Genomic DNA, 21066 nt, shown 5'->3' with positions numbered 1-21066 from the left:
ATAAAAATACTTCAGAAACATTGTAATAAGTTTTTCTGATTTATCTACTTCTTACAATGGGAATCATTTCAGATTTCTGAAAAAAGTTCTTTAGTAATACATAGTTATACACTAGTTCATTGAAAAGTATGAATTCTAGAACTGGCTGATAAATCTCAAAAACATAAATTTAATAAACTTAATTTCTTTATATAGAAGAGGATTTCACATGAAAATAAATAATTTCTAATATTTGAGAAAAAAATTAAAATTTTCAGGGTCAAAAATAATTTCTGTCTAGAAAAAAAACTTGAAAACTTGTATTTAAGTATGCTGAATTCGGAATTAAAGTTATCCCTAGTGAAATATAAGACATCAAAGTTAAATGTCGAATATATGACATTCGAAAAACCAAAAAGTACCACCAATATTTTTTATAAATATTGTTTTGTAAAACGTCTTCTTACACTTATAACAATACAATACAATTTAAATTCGTATAGCCCGATCTAACAAAATACTTTACAGTGAGGGTCTCCAAAGTAAAGGTGTTGCGGTCGACAAAAGCGGTGATGGTCTTCAAAGTAAATGTGTTCCGGTCTACAATATCGGGGTCTGAAGAGATAAATGAAACGGGCGCTGCCATCTATCTGCTCACTGGCATGAATCTCAACAATCCTCCTCAAACCCCCGAAGGCGCTAAGATATTACAAATTAATTTGAAGCACTCAAAAAGCCGAGAAGTCCTGGACATTGTCGTGGTTAAGGAACTGAAGAACGAAATCAGAAGTCAAAGGGTTCCCTCCAAACACAACATAGCCTTTGTAAGAAGTTATTGTAAGTTACCATTACGTCTAAATGCTAAAAAATCCATTAAAATGTGTACATGTACGCAGGAAGTAACATGTCGAGCTACAGCATAACTTTAGCTTTATTATTGCCCCAAGTTATATGACACTTGATAATACAGCACCAGCAGACGAAGTAAGCGAATTCCTGGCCAAGTTTAGGCATCAGACGGCATTATTTTGTGCTGTGATGCCAATGCCCGGCATTCGATCAGGGGTAGCAGCGAAATTAATGAAAGGGGTAAGTCGATGTTTAATTTAATTGTATGTAACACTGATAACAAAACTAACTTACTGGAGAAAAAAAATTTGCACTAAGCTGTAAAAAACGTTTTCACTATCATTACATTAATTTTAGTGATTTTTTTGTATCACTACCACTATTGTTTAGTGAGGCTGTATTTTTTCAACTCACCACTAAATAAGTGAAAAATTGTGCACTATCACTAACATTTAGTGGAAACTGCAAATTTAGTGCACTTCCCCCAACTCTGGTATTATAGAATACAACTAATTTGACTCAAAAAAGCGACAAAGAAGTACAATTTACTCCATTAAATTATTGAAGACCTTAAATTTTAAACAAAATATATATACAGCTACGTTCAAAAAAATAGAAAATAATTGTGCAGCTTATTTTTAAAAAGAAACATACGGAAATCTAATAATTTTTCACGATATTTGTTTGTTTAGTTTTTAAAATAAAACAAGTAAGAGTGCTATATTCATCTGTGCCGAATCTTATATACCCTTTACCATAGTGTATTTTAAACATATTAGTTTTTTAAATTTTTTCCCGACTACATTATTATTACACCAAAAGCAAAACAAAATGAACCGCAACAACGCTAAACGAAATAAAAAACACCATTTTAATATGGGCTTGTCAAAAGACGGTCAAAAATAGTCAAAGGATGGTAATCTCCAAATGGGTTCTACTTTTCATGCTATAAAACTAGGACATGGACGTGTTTTAGGATAGTGACGATTTACTTTTATTCTTGATGAATGGCCCAAAACATGCGAATTGGAGATAAGGTATTAATTGTAAGATATTAATGGAAATAAAGGTTTAAAATTTCAAGTGTCTACTCTCTAGAATACTATGGGGCATCAATGTTCAATAAAACGAAAACAACTTTTAAGAGTCTACTCTCTAGATTACTTGAAGACAGTAAAGATACGATTGCCTCCGTTAAACTTACAAAGGGGACACTAAAGTGACTACTGTCTTCATTCTCGATTACTAAGAGTTTATTTGTGTGTTTATTTGTGACGAAAGACCAAAAACATACGAATTAGAGTCAGTCAGGTAGTAAGATATTAATGGAACTAAAAAATGACGAATGTCTTCATTCTCCACACATTCGTGACGAATGACCCAAAACATACGAATTACAATCATCCAGGTGGTTAACTATTAGTGGAAATTACTGTCCTTTTCGTATGCATTGATTCTTTGTCAAACTGCTGGGATACAAAACAAAATTTAAGAAAAATTCAATTTCATATTATAGAGGGCGTTGCTACCCTAATATGCAATTTTTTATATTTAATTCATATGAGAGCCGTGTAAACGCATATCCAATATTTGTAATATTTTTAATTTGTTTCTTCCTTCATTAATTTGTTTACTCCACCTGAAAGCGATGTACACACATAACTTAATTTTTATAGGTATTTCGTTGAATTTCGGTTCGAAACCACTAACAAAAAATTGTTTGTAGCTTAATAAGTTCCAAAAGTCTGTTGGTAAGAGAATCTTTATTGGGTTTGTTTTTAAGACTTATTTTATACAATATATACATTCATACTTATTTATAACTATATGTACAAATATTGAGATCTATATTACTACAACGGTTTTTTTTTATCAGTCTGAGATACTAGTTTAATATTAGTAGTTCAATGACATTAAATACAAGCGTAAACTCATATACAAATAAGTAGAGATACGCATGTATTAGATTATTGTATTATAGATTTACTGAGGTGAACAATTTTATCTTATGAACTTATGAATTGTGCTTTTTATCGATCTTTTTATGTCTTCGTTTCACAAATTGTTAGAAATAAAAAAATGTAATTTTATGAAGGTTTCTTAAGAGTGATTTAAGTTTTTTGAGTAGTGTATTGGTCAAGGTTTTGAAAGATTTTATTTCAATGAAACTTTTTTAAGTTAATTTTTTTGGCTTTTCTACTAAAAACATTATACTAGAAGTAAAATCTTCTTTAACGATTCTTTAAAATTTAAATAATTTATTGTTTATTTATAACTAATACATGATCACTGTGTTTTTAAATGTCGTAAAATTATACATATTTATGTAATTTTAATACTAGATATATCCAGTGTGCTTTGCTGCCCTTAAAGCAATATAAATAAAAAACCCACCTAACGATTTTGAAGATTCTAACTAGAATAGTTTTTCAAATTCACAATATGTTAAATATGAGAGATGCTACGCAAATTATTGCAAGTTCGCCAATTTCTATCTATCGCCAATTTATATCTATCTATGAAAAATTTGAATAATATAACAGTTTCTAAGATGTACGCAATTTTGTATTTAAATTATATATGTGGTGCTCCCATTGAAAGTCCGCAAGTTATACATGATCACTGTGTTTTTAAATGTCGTAAAATTATACATATTTATGTAATTTTAATACTAGATATATCCAGTGTGCTTTGCTGCCCTTAAAGCAATATAAATAAAAAACCCACCTAACGATTTTGAAGATTCTAACTAGAATAGTTTTTCAAATTCACAATATGTTAAATATGAGAGATGCTACGCAAATTATTGCAAGTTCGCCAATTTCTATCTATCGCCAATTTATATCTATCTATGAAAAATTTGAATAATATAACAGTTTCTAAGATGTACGCAATTTTGTTTTTAAATTATATATGTGGTGCTCCCATTGAAAGTCCGCAAGTTATTCTCCCCATGTAATGTATTTTTATAATTAACCTTTTGGAAGTTAAATATTTTATTTACAAAATTTTAAAGACAATATCTTTGGCTTTAATATGAAATCAAAAGTTATATTGGACTTTAGGTAATTTTACAGTTATGCGCAATTATATGTATGTATATACTTTTAGGATATTTTAACAATCTGTAAATGTATGGATGCCCAGCAAAAATAAAACGAAGTACTTCCAAAAGAATAACATTTATCACCACTTCAAAAGTAGCACTAAGTTAATTTGTTTAACTTTTGTGGAAGTGATATTTATTGACTTCCAAAGAAGATTCCAAATTTGTTTAAAATTTAAGGTATATTTTTATACCCTAAACCACTTTAGTGGGGAATAGGGGTTTTAAGTTCATAATTGTGTAGTAAATTTTGAATCAAATAAAAAGAACATTCCTTCTATGACAAGTCTGTGTTAAAATCATCACTTCTTCAGGTCTTTTTCAGTACTTCCATGGCTCCGGAAGGTTAGTTGTTAGTGTTCTAGTCTGGTAGACCGGAGGTGGTGGGTTCGACTCCCACCTGAGACACTGATTAAGGAGCGCACAACAGACCCAATAGAGGCCTAGGTTTATTTCTTCGGATTTGATGTGTATACATCCTCATTTAAAACTAACTAACTCCATGGAGTGAATTCTACTTCTTTTTCGCTTCTTTGGAAGTTATTTTTTGCTGGGTGGTAAATCCGATTGCTGCCCACATTTACATGGATTCTCCCAGCTTAAACTCTAAAATAAAGAAACATAATCAGATAAGTAATACACTAGAGATGGACCAAATTTATATATTTTGTTCGGATGGGAAATCTATTGAAATGTGTAAAATTGGTTCTATAATAGAACTTTTTGATTCCTTCATATTGATCTTATCTTAATATTTTGATCAATTCTTATTTACTAGTGAACATTTTCTATACAAGGAGGTACAACATTTTTATGTTAAACAAGGGCATAGCCGACCATATGGTACCCTACACCAGTCAGTATGTTAAAAATGGGGATTATTTTAAAAATAAAAGCATTTGATTTGTTGTTTAACTTTATTCCGGAATATTTTTACTTTTTTTGGAAAAAAAAGAGATGGTTTATAAATTTCTCTCACACACAAAAATTTAAAGTTTCCCAAAAAAAGTTTCTTAGTGTGAAGTTTTCTTTATAGTTACTCACATAAGTTTATATGCCCTCACATAAGTTTATATGTGAGGGCACTAAGTACACTTCAAAAGAGATGGTCAGACCAATCTTCTGTCTAAACATTTGCTTTTAAGCATCAAACATTTAAATGAGTCATTAACGTTAGAATTTTTAGCTGTAGGAAATATTTATGCGTAATTGTAAATATGTACATGTAAAATAATATATGATTGAGTTTATTATATACTATAAAATTACGTAAGTTTTTTAAATACTAATAAAAAAATGTATCTACTATGTATCTAAAAAATTTAATAAAATAAAAATGAAATAAATGTGCCCAGAATTCAAAATTAGTAAGTGGTCATTTACCTACTGTGAGTTCCAAAATAAATAGTTATGTATGCAAATAAGTACAAAAAATACCAGTGTACTACTACTGAACACTGTCATACCTAAATAAAAGCGTCCAGCAAAGAGTTACTTGCAAATTGTTTTTGTTTTAATAAAATGTCTATGGGAAACAACTGAAGATGCGAACGACACACTATTGTTTTAAAAACACCGATGTTTTCTTCTTAATGCTTATGTAATGGGACGTTCGGTGGAAGAGGCGAAGTTGACAACTATAAAGATGATTCCTTCTATAGCAAACTGTATACACTGGTGTTATGCATTGTAATATACATATGATCAATTCTATTTTTATTTTAGATTTAATGAAATCAACCATTGTCATTTAATTTTTATCTAACATAATTAATTTTGAGTTTTATATGACTTGAAAGTATAGTCCATAAATTTTTATGGTCAAGAATGGTTCCATGTTATAGTAATATACACACACTTAAAGTTAAATTTTCCCAAAAAACTTATTGAAGCCAACTAATTTTTTCTATAGCCGCTCTAAAATATTGGTACTTTATAAAGAAATTTTAAATTAAGAATTATATCGGTAATCAACCTTAATCTAGAAAGAATTGGCTTGCTATAAAAAAAATCAATCAAGACCTTTCGTGGACATAATACGCAGGGCTTTTATTACAGCCTAATTCGATGAAGCACATCTAAGACGCTAAAGCTAATATTAAATACTTCAAAGTTTTTCTTGAGCCGAAAACGAGGTGTTTTTTTGTATTGGGAGATAATTTGATGTGACACGCCTAAAAAAGAAGAAACATAAAACAATCTCTTTCTCTCACACACAAAATCAAAAGTTTCCCAGTGTGAACCAGGTCTTATTCTTCTCGTTCGTACAACAACAAATCAATGCAACAATTAACACTTAGTTTCAGAGACAAAAGTTTCTTAGTGTGGACCGGGTCTAATTCTCTTTTGAAGTTTTCTTAATGGCCACACAAAGAAACTTTTGTTTCAGAAACGTGTTAATTGCATTGATTTGTTGTTTTCTTAGACCTGGTTCACACTAGGAAACTTTTTTTGGGAAACTTTTGATTTATGAGTTCCATGGTTACATGCGTGGTCCTATACCCACCTTAAAGTATACCGATCGGATCAGAATTGTTTACTGAGACCTAGTGTGGACCGGGTCTAATTCTCTTTTGAAGTTTCCTTAATGGCCACACAAAGAATCTTTTGTTTCAGAAACGTGTTAATTGCATTGATTTGTTGTTGTCTTAGACCTGGTTCACACTAGGAAACTTTTTTTGGGAAACTTTTGATTTATGAGTTCCATGGTTACATGCGTGGTCCTATACCCACCTTAAAGTATACCGAGTCCATTTGTCTGTTCTGGGCATGAAACGGCTCACAAATAGTGAACATGGGAAATGCAATGGCATTTTTCATAAAATTTTTAAACATATTCTGAATTGATCAATATTTGATATTTAAAATTGGTAAATCGTTTAACAAGAAATATATTTTTGAATAAAATATCCTTAGTATGTTGGAAACCGTAAAGGTGATTGGATACAAATTTATGACTCATCTCTGCCACCGTTTATTTTAATCTGGAAAGATGTTCTTTTTGTATACCAAATCTCTAAATGTTTTGACGACAACTACAAAATGATTATGATAACTACAAAGGATTAAATTTATATTTTATGTAATTATAAATTTTAGGTTTATTATCATAATTTTAACGCTAATTAAAATGTTATAAATTTTTAGATTTATTTAAGTATGTATTTTAATGCACATTAAAAATCAAATGAAATAGTTTTAACTAAGCTTGACACTTATTACTTTACAAATCTAAAGGACATCCACTGATTCCTTAATAAAATTGTTGCTGGCTTTGGAAGAGCCCTTCACAATGTTGCCATTATTGTGAATCCGGCTTAAAGTTGTGTATTATTATTGGCTAGAAACATGAAATTAAGTAAATTAAACCTATAAAATGTAAACATAGAAACCAGAAAAAAATTTAATCAGTGAGAACATATAAAAAGGTACTTTTTCGATTTTCAATTTGTAATTTGTTAATCTATTTTAATATTAAACCTAGAAACACTATTTTAAATCCATAAAAGGAGACTTTCTGACAATGATGAGGGTATGTAAGATTCGGAACAGCCTAAAATAGAACTCTTGCTTGCATATTGTAGAAAGATATCAATACGATAAGTTTGCTGGGTTCATGTATGTGTTTATGAATTTACACATATACAGAATGTACGGACGTATTTTTCTAAGTAATGACCTTCGATATCCGGAAGATTTTATAAAAAATATATAAAAAACGTATTTATTTATTCATATAACACATTGTATTTATAAGCGTATTCATGTTCAAATGTGCATGTATGTATGTAAATAATATATGTATGCTTATTTGGAGATTTAAGTAGTAGCGTAGACATTAGGTTCCTAAATTGTAGTTATAGTTGTGTTTGTTGTATGATAGTAGTTAATACGAAGCCATATTTAAATGGCAAAGTTATCAATATACTAACTAATAGACAACCTTCGTTTTGGATTGACGACCAAAAATATGTACGAAAGAATTTATTCAAAAATTAATAGTTCTCATGTAAGTATGTATGTATGTATGTATGCATGTATGTATGTATGTATGTATGTATGTATGTATGTATGTATGTATGTATGTATGTATGTATATATGTATTATGTATGTATGTATGTATGTATGTATGTATGTATGTATGTATGTATGTATGTATGTATGTATGTATGTATGTATGTATGTATTTAAGGTTTTATGTTAGCCATTTAATAAAAGGATAATTCAAAATTATTCGATTAATCGCACAAAAGAAAACTACTGTTTTTTTAAATATTTTCTTCCTGTACTTGCTGTGTTTTTTTGAATCAATTCGAATTATGTTTGTGACAGCATTTTAATTTTTGCTTTTGGACACAAACTTAATTAAAAAATGTTTCCACACCAAAAAATCCAAACAAATTTTAATAAAAAATCCAATTTGCTTTGAAATTTTGTATATGGCAATTTAATTTTTCTTACTAAATTCACAAACCATCACTGAGTGTATATATGTATATTAAAACTTGGGAACATTGTTATCTATACTTAATTTTTAAGTAGGTATATCTATCGCTACTAATGAAATTTATACCTAGTTAAATTTTTACTGAAAATTAACATAAAGTACTTTTCGCTTACATTCACATCTCTTAATTGCACACAAATCAAGGACTATATCGCTATCGTGATTATAAACAAAATTTGTTTGTATATGCCACAATGTGCTTATAAAGAGATTCTTCTATATTAATTTTTTACAAATATAAAAAAATTAAATAGAAACAAATATTAAAAAATTCATGTTTTTCATTTCGTGATCCCGTGCGTTTGCCAAAAAATAATTTAAAATACTTTTAAAAATTAAAACAAAATGAATTTACATCTTGCTCTAAGCAAATATGTCGCAAAATATACTGCATTTAAAAATTTATCTTAATTTACGATACATTTTTTGTCGTAGTAGTCAATTGCAACTTTGAAAATTAATTCTCACCTAATTCAAAATCTACATACTTAATTTCATATTTCTATGTTCAATATTTTAGGAAATTCAAAAAAAAATTTTCACTTTTTCCGGTTTTCACCTAAGTTTGACTCTACATACTTAAATTCATGTATCTTGGGTCAATATTATAGAAAATTCAAAAATTCGTCTAATCTGGGCTCTACGTACTTAATTTCATGTTTTTAAGACCTGGTTCACACTAGAAAACTTTTTTTTTGGGAAATTTTTGATTTTTCTTTATGAAAGAAAGAAATATCTCTCACACACAAAATCAAAAGTTTCATTATTATAGAAAACTCAAAAAGTACCTTTTGAAAAAGTATAAAAAAGTTCCCTTTTATGGGTTCTCATCTAATTCCGAATCTACATACTTAATTTCATGTTCCTAGACCTGATTCACACTAGGAAACTTTTGTTGAGAAACTTTTGATTTTGTGTGTGAGAGAAAGAGATGGTTGATATTTCTTTCTCTCACACACAAAAATCAAAAGTTTCCTAGTGTGGTCTACGTCTTAGGTTCAATATTATAGAATATTAAAAAGTACCTTTTGAAAAACGAAAAATTACCAAAAAGTTCCCTTTTGTGGTTTCTAAATTAAGCCAGGCTTTACATATTTAATTTCGTGTATCGAGCCAATAACAACACTTTAGCGCTGCTGTCGCTCTGCTACTCTTGCTCTGCTGCTCTCGCTCTGCCTTGTTTTTATAAACAAGCTTACAATAACTAAATTTACCGTATGATTATGTATGTATTTTGTTTTTTGCAATTTCTGTCTGAGCATGAATAAAAAATCTTAATCTTTGATGAAATTTTCAGAGGTTGTTTCGGATTTTTACTCATATCTCCGTTATTTATGGACCGATATTGCTGATTTTAAATAGCGATCTTAGCGAAAGCAAGTCTAACAGAATTATTGAAGATTCGGATCTCGCCGATATCTGAGGTCCTTTAAAAACTGATTTTAACAAACTTACAGACGGACATGGCTTAATCACTCCGCTATCTATAATAATCCAGAATATATAAACTACAAAGAATATAGGGTCGGAAAATTATATTATAGAAATTACAAACGGAATGACAAACTTATATATGTATACCCCTCTCACAAAGATGAAGAGTATAAAAAGGAAATTTATTTTAAAATATTGACTTATTAGAAAATATACAGTAATTTTACTGTTGTTGATAGAAAATTTGTTGAAATTTGATAATTTACATTTTTTCGGGCGATCAATAATAATTTTAGAATTTAAACCATTTCTGAAATATTAATAATTTCATAACCCGTATAACTTGTTTACTAAGCTTTTCGTTAATTTCAATCCCTGGTGTGAGTGGAAACCTATAATTATAATTGTCTGCAAAATTAGAATTATGTTAATGCTAATGCTTTATTTAGCATTGATAATGGTATGGGAAAAATTTGTACAATAAATAAAAACATTTCATTAAATATTTTTTCCACTTCAGAACAAATTTTAATGCGAAATAAAAAATTAACATAATATTAAATTCATTACTAATGAAATCAAACAATTAATCCAAATAATTATATACCTCTAAGTATAAAGTATACATGTATGCCATAATCCAAACATCTTCGAATAGGGTATTGAAGCAACCTTAACTAAAAAAAATTATATATTTTCAGGTGTAAAGAGCAAAATTGGTTAAAAGTACGATTTGCTTTCAGCAAAATTCGCAAAATAACGTGCAAGATCAGCAAGTTATTGATGCTTCAACTAAAGTCTACACTAATATCGCCGTATTGAAAAAGCAAAATGCTAAAATACCAATATTAACATATGTGTGTGTATGTATGTATGAATGTATACATAAATACATACAAAATACTCTGCAGCACTCTGGTTGAAAGGCAAGCATGCATATTCACATATTCATACATATAAATGTATTCATATTAGGGACATCACCTTTTACGAATATAAAATATTTTCAACCCATAATCGAATAGGTATTTAACAACGTTTTTTATATCTTACTATAAATATGATTATTGCTCACAAAATTGTATTTGTAGGAGCAAATTTCCCTATACACAGTACAAGCACGCTGGCACACTCACAAAAATATCAAATTAATTTTGATATCACCCAATCAGATGACACAATCGCAATACAACTCCATATATGTTCAATCGGGTTTTCATAATCACTTAATTGTGCCAGCATGCAGGTGTTGTGTATGGGTCCCTTAACTTAAGGCTTTTTGGATTTCTTATGATGTTATATAAATAATTTTAAAATTTTCCTCCAAAAGCCATTTCTGAAATTTTCTATAAAAGTGCTTAATATAAATTTAAAAAGGACTGAAACGTCATTTCAATGAATGCTTATATTGTATTAATTAATTTTAAATATAATTTACCACAATTAATATTAATTTGTTAAGTTGATGCTTATTTAAAAATGTGTTACACGATTGCGAGATGTTTGGTGGAAAACACAATACGTTTATGAAAATTGTCAAGCTTTGTATACACGCTTGTCAAATCTTACAACGTTGGTAGATCGTTTATTATCTGGTAATGGCAATGTTTTACAAGATCGTTGGATGTCTGACAATAGTATTGTTTTACAATATATATGCAAGATCAAAATTGTAAGTTCACATGGTTAATAGACATTTTAAGATCTGACAACCGTAGTTGCTAAGTATATTCCAGGGGATATCTATGTGATATAGTAAAAATGCGCACATTTGAGAATTTAAATTGATCTGACGTCTGAACAACGAAATACGTTTTGTCAATTGTTAAATATTAGCTTTGTTCCCGAACTTTTCTGGCTAAAGGGAATTAATAAATTTTCTTTTCGTACTTCTAAAAAACAGAACAGAAAAAACAAAATTTCTCTTTCAATAAATAAAAAATTTCAAAAATTTTTTTAAACAAATAATTTATTTGAAAATGCGCGTTAAACATCATGCTGTACGAGCATCGCAAAGCATCGAGCTGCACGCGGGAACGCGCTGAAAATGCGCGTTAAACATCGAGCTGTACGCGCATCGCAAAGCATCGAGCTGCACGCGGGAACGCGCTGTAGGCTTATGTCAAAAAAATACCTAACATAGTGGATTTAGAGAACATAATGAACGAACGAACTTATTTTATTTGAGTAAAATTTTTTGAAAATAGATATTTATATTTTTTATTTTGTTTTTTTTTTTAAGTAAAATATGAAAAAAAAAAGTATTTCATTATTTTCTATTTTTATTTCAAATATCCATTTTTCACAACTCTGCTGACAATGATCTAACAATGCAATTTTAACATGTTACTGAAAAATGTTATGCCCCTAATGTACATAGCGCATACGTATTTACAAAGGTAGGTGACGGTTTCGACTGAATGTGCTCGATTTTAGTTAAACAAAAACCAATATACCGAAAACAACCATGGAACCTTAAAAATGACCAAAACAACATAATAAAACTAAGCAAATAAATATTTATACATACGTATGTATGTATACTAACCAATAAGTATGAACGTATGTATAATCGGAAAGAAATACACACACGCATCAACAATAATTACACATACATAAAAATGTACATTTACCCAGCGAACACAAATTTATAATTTGGGATGTAGGATGACCACTTCATTGAATGTACTATGTAGTTTAAAAGCTTTTATAATTATTTTAGAAAAAAATCACATAGTGGTTTTGAATTATATTATTTTAAATTTGCTTTTAACCAGAGAGTAATCGAATTCCTCAATTTGAAATCAATGCTATGTGTTTGTTGGGCAGCAGAGGCTCTCTGACTGTTTTGTTTTGTAGTAGTGGCAGAAACTGAACTGAACTAGACAGGTGACAAGATCGAAGTGAATCAAATAGAAGACGGGTACCATAAGCCCAGATAAAGTTAGTTTGTTATTAAGACGCGAAGCATTCGGATGCTCGTAAAAATCTCGCGGAAAAATTTCTACGAAAAAGAAACATTAATATATAATTTAAAGTGTGTTTATAAAAAATAAGTTTGTTTAAATCATATAAATTTAGAAAAAAATTAATAAAAAGATCTAAAGGACTTTGCCAATTGCTTGTAGAAGGCAAGTACGATTTGTTGTGTCTTCTACTTTATTATATATATGTCAAATATTGTTTTTGCATTCCATGTGTGAAATTGAAGTTTAATTATATGTACAATAATTGTAATCTAATTATCATACTTAAATAAATATTGCAACACGTCTGGATACAATTGTATTATAATATTTTGTTGATGTATTTTTAAGTGAGATAAAAAATGGACCTCGAAATTTTGAAATTTATCAGTGAACATAACCAATACAGAAACAAACATACATGTACTTATTAACGTGTATTTATTTCGTGTTTGGTAAAGATTCATAAAATATTTATTTATCTAAAGATTGTGATCATCAATATCAAAGCTGTGTTTGTTGATTTATTAGCAATTAACGAAAAATATTATCAGAATTATTGGTAAAAGTGTTAAATACCCCAAGAGCACTAAGTAGTATAGTATAAACATATAGTGAAATGATTAAACAAAGATTTTGTTGAATTTCTAAATTTTTAATTTTAAATTTTGTAATGTGAGAAGGGTTTTGTTAATCTTTACAGTTATTTATTTATAATTAAAAACTTAAATGTATGTATGTACAGTATTCCATTAATTTACGTTTGTGTTTCCAGTTTTTTTAATAACTGCGAATAAAATATTTAATAATACAAATTATACAAAATAAAATAAATATTGGCCAATATTCTTTCAATCTTAAAAATATCGATTTTTCTTGGAGTGTCTTATTTTTTATTATTGTTTAAAAGAAACTGGTGTTAAATTTTTAACAAATGAGATAACGAGAACCCGTGCATAATTTCTCAAAAATTATGCCATTACAATATTATTTTCTGAGCACTTCGAACGATTTTTCTAAAAAAAACAAGGTATAACATATTAATATCGAAGGTCAAACAACAAATTTTAATTATACAATTTTTGAAGAAGTCATAAAAAGTCCAATTGTTTAAGCAATTTTTATAACCTGCACCCTCGTGAGAAGGTTTGTAATTTCTACAATATAATTATCCGATCCCATTAAGTATATATATTCTGGATCCCTAAACATAGCGGAGATAGAAAGATGCTTTAGATAATTGGGCTGATTCTCTAGATAAGATTTAAATTGTATATCAATAGAAATAGACAAATAATGAATCCATGATTGACATCATTAGATAACAATCGATACTGTATTTCTCTTAATAAGTAGAAAGTACTTAGTCTTGTCGATAATTGCGAAATTTTTCATGGCTACCATTGTGACATTTGCTTATTCAAACGTACATTCTGTTTTAAAATTGAAATACTGATCTAAGTACGTATTTCATAAAAACAATGAACTAATTCGGAAGTGACAAATGTAGATATGTATAAAAAAGACACGCAAGGGTAATTTTTTTAAACACGTAAGATTAATATAAACCACCAAAATTACCCACATTTGTGTTGTCATTGAAAAATCTTAAAAAGTCTTAAAAAACGACATTTAAAAAAAGACGTATAAATAGGAGAATTTTTATTGAAATGAAAGTATAAGTTACAAATATATTGTAGAATTGGTGAAATACTTTTAAGCACCTTTTATATTGGAATAATATAGTAACATATTTTTATAATTCAGATTTGAAATAAAAAACAGAACTCTGGTTTGAGAGCAATAAACTCAAGAGTTAAGTTCGGATGATTTGCAGAATTCCACGTACATATTTATCAATTTATTTGGTATTAATAAAACTCCCATATTCAAAACGATTCCATTTACAGAATAGATCCTAATGTGATTGTTTTACTACCAAACAGCATAATGTTTTTAAATGTGTACTTCAATAAACATGGGACATTTTATTTTTATTTTGGATTTCAAAATATATAATTTTGTTTAACTAAGTTAAAATTTGTATAGTATACCTTATAAAGGTTTGTGAACAGTTTTGAAACCAATTATACTGATTATAATGTATTTTAAGCTGCTTAATGGCATCGAATATATTTTGTTCGCATATTCACAGTTTATGGGTTATGATTATTCGATTTTACTAAAACTTCAGGCGTAATTTTCCTATTATCATAAATATTATATTCTCGAAAGGCTTTATATAAAATGCGTAAAGGCTAAATAAAGCCTGCTTTTCAAAAATCCTACCAAAATATAGTTTTCTCTGACATCCTTCATAAAACCGGAGTTTTGAAAAAGTTCACGCTTTCTAATGAGTATACTTTTTTGTTAACTTTTGTGAAAGTTGTTTCTAATCAAAGAAATTTGCGTAATTTGATGCAATTAAAAAATATACATTTAGTATGCGTAGTTTAGTATGTCGAAATTCAGGGGAAAAAAATGAAGTCAATATTTATTGTATTATAGAATTTATGTTATGAAATCACTTAAAATCCTGAACAAAGCCTCGTACAAAAAGCTAATAAGAATATATTTTATTTAATGGCTGCATTTAATGCAAAAACCTACTTTTTTGAACGGCTAATCGATTTTCGTGTAATCATCATTACTGATTGATATTTAATATTCCCAATTGAAATTATCGGCTTGTACGTTATACGTTTAGACAAACTTTTTTTAGCCGTTTTCGGAAAATATTTCATATGTGTGTCATAACATAAGTGTTCTAAAACAGATTTTGTTTTTAATTTATTCACGTTATCTACACAGTGTTAATGCAAATATAACAAAAATAAGATATGTTAACACCCCAACAAAAAATCATACATACATACATATACGCATTTGAATGTTTTAATTATGATTTTATAAAATTTGTACAATCGTCGAATTTAGTTCCTTGTTGGGGAACAACTCATAATGTTCTGAATATGAATATATTCATTTAATTTTTTAATACTTCGGTTTTATTCAGTATGTATGTATATATTTTTGAGTAAGCATACATACATATATTTACGATGTTAGGAATACTTGAAATCGACGAAAAAGAATTGTATAATTTAAAAGAAATGAGTTCTGCATAATTAATTGTTCACCGTCATAATAGTGGTTTGTGCTGATGTTTGTAACAAATAAAAATTTCAATGAATACCAATCGGTTCAGAATCACTTTCTGATTACTACATACATACATACATACATACATACATACATACATACATACATACATACATACATACATACATACATACAATGCCACTGTAATTTCGCTGTACTGTAATTTCTGAGCCAGTAATAAGTAATTAAGTAAATTTCTGAAGTGGACCTTATATGTAATTAAATGCGAAGATTAATTTAAATACCAAATGTTAATATCATTTCTTAGTTCCAAATATAAAAGTAAAATTCTTGCCGTTTACTAAAACCACATTGTATCTAACACAAAAATAAGCAGCGAATAGATTACCAATACGGTAAACTAAATTAAGGGGACCTTATATGTGATTAAAATGCGAAGATTAATTTAAATACCAAATGTTAATATCATTCCTTAGTTCCAAATATAAAAGTAAAATTCTTGCCGTTTACTAAAACCAGATTGTGTCTAACACAAAAATAAGCAGCGAATAGATTACTAATACGGTAAACTAAATTAGCATAACGTTAATTCATCTGCTTATGGTGAATATATTAACATAAGTAAAGTTTTGGAGCAGCAATGATTCAATTTTTTATAAATTTTAAAATTGATGTATTTTTATTAATATATTTTCTTCAACCATATTAATAGAGTTTACTTTGTTTTTTTCTTAATTCAATGCAATGAAATATGAAATTTTGAATGTCACATTTCATCCTACAAGATTTTGATAACTGACTCATCTCATAATTTAATGAACTACTTAAAAGTAATTCAATCAAAAAAATAAACATTTAATGTGAAAAAAAACAAATTTCAAACTACAAAGTTTGACACATTTCCTTCATTTATATTCATAGCTTGTAAACTTACGTTTTAAACGCTGTTGTCATATTATCCCTGCAGGAAATGAAGCGATAATTGTCTTAATTCCATTAGTACAATTACTAGAACAATAGACACTAGTATAAACTGGGTTAGAGTTTATATGGAAAAATACTAGCACTAGCAGTAGTTGAATAGCGCCACTTGTAGACTAATTTTTGTTTGGCATGTGTAAGAATAAATTAATTTTTTTAATTATTAAAATATAATTTTGAAACCTTTTGCATAAAAACGATATTTTAAAATATCCCTTCAAATGAGAGAATAAATAGTGCATGCAAATTTAGGTCCAGTTACAAGCAAATCCCTATGTATGTACGTCTATTAAGTTTAAAACTGCCATAAGTTTAATATTTGTTTTATCGTACAGCAAATGTTTTTATAACGAAATGGATATATGTAACTGAATGGTATTTTTGGACACAATAAAATCAGATAGAACCAGAATTTCTTCAAATTTTCATATTGAAATGTTAGGTAAATGTATTTACAACATTTCTTATAGCATTTTTTATCTTTAGAAATAAAACCGTATAAAAAAATTGTTGTGAAGTAATTTTTATTTGGAATTGTGCAGCAGGATTGCAAAAGATCAAAACCACCAATTATGGCGACTTTTTATGAATATTAGAACTTGTATCAAACCGGTTCTAAAGTGCATTAGTATCAGTCTAGAACTAATGGTACTAGTAATTCTTCAAACACACTCAATGTTAATTTGAGCATTATGATGGTATAGGAAAGTTTACAGTTAGGAACTAGTACTGGCGATTTTGGTACTAGTTTGGTATTAGTTCCATTTCCTGCAGGGATTATTATTAATAGTTTTTTAAATGTTAAAAAAGGATTGGTCTCATAGTACTGGTGATTTTGGTACTAGTTAAATACTAGTTCGGTACTAGTTCCATTTCCTGCAGGGATTATTATTATTAATAGTTTTTTAAATGATAAAAAAGGATTGGTCTCATAGTACTGGTGATTTTGTACTAGTTAAATACTAGTTTGGTACTAGTTCCATTTCCTGCAGGGATTATTATTAATAGTTTTTTAAATGCTAAAAAAGGATAAAATTATTTTTTTTTTTAATTTTGAAAATGATTTCGGTTAAATTTGAAAAAAAATTTTAAATATGCTCTAACAAATCGATGCCAAAAATCTTAAATTGGTCTGAAACGTGTAAGTATATTATCCATATAAGGTCCACTTGAGAAGAAGACTTTAATGCTAGGGTCGGGTCAAACTAGAGAAATCTTGGGTGATATAATAATCTCAATGGATTTGTGATGCTTCAAAATTAAGTGGCCTACATTTTCCTTAAAATATATCACTAGATTCAGAATAATTTCTGGTTTTATTAAATCATGACTGTCTGTCGTATTTATACTATAGTTCGTAATTTATTAGATAATTATAAACATTTTTTAAGTTTGGGACGTCATGACTAAATGTTACCACAAAATATGCATATCATTTATACATATATACTTGCACTTACATATCTATACATACATTCATACTACATAAATATATGTACATACTTACATAAATGTAAATATATTTTTACAATAGAGTTACTTGCAAATATTTTTTAATCAAATATTATTCTACGTTTTTATTAAGAACAACAACACAGTAACCAAATATTAATGCCTAACTAATGCTCCGTACAATTTATCCCTCCGTAAAAAATTATTATCATTTTATCATTATTCAGGCCTATAGAGTGAAAAATTTGTTAAATCTTGATTTTTTATATAATCTTAATCGTGGAAATTTAAAAAAATAAATTAATAAGTAGGTCTGTATTTATTATAAGATGTTGTTGACAGAACAATATAAATATGAAAATCTGACTTCAAATGCGGATTAACTTCCACACTTACTTATTGGGATATGAGTTATGTCGTTCATATAGGAATGATTTTCGATTAAATTATTTTTTATTTATGAAATTGGTAATACATACATATATAGAAACTAATTTAAAAATATATATGTATTATTTTTAGAATATCATATTAAGTGAAGATGTCATCGCCAACGCTTAGATTAAATGAATCGACGACAGTGGTTGATCGATTGGTTAACTTTTTTGTGGAACATGAAGATTTGCGAACAAAAAGTTGGTTTTTATCTAACGCACCAGGTCCTCTCTTTATGATATTGGGTGCATATTTATATTTTTGTCTATATGCTGGTCCTAGATATATGCGCGATCGCAAACCATTCGAACTAAAGAATACATTATTGGTGTACAATGCAGTTCAAGTTGTCTTAAGCTGGGTGCTATTTTATGAGGTAATATTATAAAATCATAATTCTTAATAATTTCCAATTATAAAGAAAATTTGCCATTAAATTATTATTACAGGGATATAAAGGCGGCTGGGGTGGTCACTATAATTTTAGATGTCAACCAGTTACATATGCTACAGATCCTATTTCTATGAGAGTAAGTAGATATTAAGTTAACATTCATTTCACATACGTTCTAATTTATTCTATGTATTAATGCATCTAGATGGCTCGTGCAGTTTGGCTTTATTATATTGCAAAAATTACTGAGCTCTTGGATACCATATTTTTCGTATTACGTAAAAAGGATCGTCAGATTTCCTTTTTGCATTTATACCATCATACATTAATGCCAGTTTGCGCTTTTATTGGAGTTAAATATTTTGCTGGTAAGATAAATATTTTTTTATTTATTAATACCATTTTAATGCCATCTTAATATAATTAAAATAATTCCATTATTTTAACATTTATAACAAACAAAAATAGCCCCGAATTTTGAGTCAGAAATCATTAGCTGGAAATAAGCGATATGTTTGTTATCGTCGTCGTAAATATCGCTCATTTACATTTACACCGACAACAATAGACATGTTTTGTTGCCCTTAGTTTAAAAAACCCGAATTTTGAATTTTTTGTTCGTTTTACCACTTGAAATATTTTCAAAAGTTTACTTGAAAAATGCTATAAAACATAAAATATGTAAATCATTTAGATACATTATAATTAGATCATTATTTGTTTTTCAAGGTTTTTTTTATTATGTCTTTTTCAGGTGGACATGGTACATTGCTTGGATTTATTAATTCCTTTATTCATATAATTATGTATGCCTATTATTTGCTCTCTGCTATGGGACCGAAAGTACAAAAATACTTATGGTGGAAGAAGTATATTACTATCTTACAAATCGTATGTATAAAAAGCTGTCTTATAATAAACAGAATTAACAAACATCTTTTATCGTTTAGGTTCAATTCTTAATTATCTTCGTGCACACGTTGCAGATTCAGTTCCAACCTAACTGTGCATTTCCCAAACCAATTGCTGCTTTATTGACATTTAACGCAGGCCTCTTTACTTACATGTTCAGTTCGTTTTACGTTAAAAATTATAATAAGGATAAGAAACGTGCAGCCACTTTAAAAGCCGCCAAAAAGGAGTAAAATCGTTGTACTATTTTCCTTCATCTATGAACACTTAAAACATTAACCTTTTAGTTATAACATTAAGATTATAAAGTTTTTTTCTAGCCACTAATAGAATTTGGATTAAGGATTAATTATGTACCTTTAGCAAAATTAGGTATTAAGTGATAAACTAATGTAATTTAATGCATACATACGTAGTAGTTTTATAACAATTATACGATTATGTATGATTAACGTAAATCAATACCACAAACGTTTAAAAGTTAATACATACACAACTTATTTTTATTAATTTTTAGGTCTTAAGTTTATCAATGCAACAATATAAAATTTAATTTAGATGAATTAGTTGAAATTAATATCCTTTCTTGTTTTTAAGTGGTAAAAGGAGAGTGCAATAGAACCAAATATAAATATTAGCTTATTCTTAAGGGTTCATTATTAATATGTATATATAATACATATGTATGTATATATTTACTGTATTGTTTTCAATTATATTTAAGTCGACATATCTTGCTGAATTAAACAATAACACAAACTAAAAACTTCATTAAAATAGTATTAACGATTGTGTCTTATGCAAGTGTATAAATAATACTTATAAGAATGATCCAACGTAAATAAAAACTGTCAATATTATGAACATATCGATATATATAAACTAATGTTTGTTTGTATGTGCTTTATAAGAGGGCCGATATTCTTA

General features: G+C 28.1%; 1 protein-coding gene across 2 annotated transcripts; it reads left to right on the top strand.

The window, feature by feature from the left end:
* Nucleotides 1–317: 317 nt before the first annotated feature.
* Nucleotides 318–21025, top strand: LOC111688494 (elongation of very long chain fatty acids protein AAEL008004). Of its 2 annotated transcripts, XM_023451014.2 has the most exons (7): nt 318–816; nt 876–1068; nt 18921–19209; nt 19283–19363; nt 19433–19595; nt 19982–20118; nt 20178–21025. In XM_023451014.2, the coding sequence occupies exons 3-7, from the start codon at nt 18940–18942 to the stop codon at nt 20370–20372; spliced, it is 846 nt and encodes a 281-aa protein (XP_023306782.2). In that variant the 5' UTR covers nt 318–816; nt 876–1068; nt 18921–18939; the 3' UTR covers nt 20373–21025. The 2 variants fall into 2 exon arrangements, with proteins under 2 accessions (XP_023306782.2, XP_023306781.2); XM_023451013.2 differs by lacking the exons at nt 318–816; nt 876–1068 and adding an exon at nt 12806–13007.
* Nucleotides 21026–21066: the final 41 nt, after the last annotated feature.

This window comes from Lucilia cuprina, chromosome 4 (genome assembly GCF_022045245.1).
Source record: "Lucilia cuprina isolate Lc7/37 chromosome 4, ASM2204524v1, whole genome shotgun sequence".
Lineage (NCBI taxonomy): Eukaryota > Metazoa > Arthropoda > Insecta > Diptera > Calliphoridae > Lucilia > Lucilia cuprina.
Note: the sequence above shows the minus strand (reverse complement) of the source record. Positions and strands in the feature narration are given on the sequence as shown.

Excerpts from the sequence above, each read along its gene's own strand:
- LOC111688494 (XM_023451014.2), top strand. The coding sequence starts at position 18,940 with ATGTCATCGCCAACGCTTAGATTAAATGAATCGACGACAGTGGTTGAT. Across the intron at positions 19,596-19,981 it reads TGGAGTTAAATATTTTGCTG|GTGGACATGGTACATTGCTT; the intron begins GTAAGATAAATA and ends TGTCTTTTTCAG. Across the intron at positions 20,119-20,177 it reads ATATTACTATCTTACAAATC|GTTCAATTCTTAATTATCTT; the intron begins GTATGTATAAAA and ends TTTATCGTTTAG.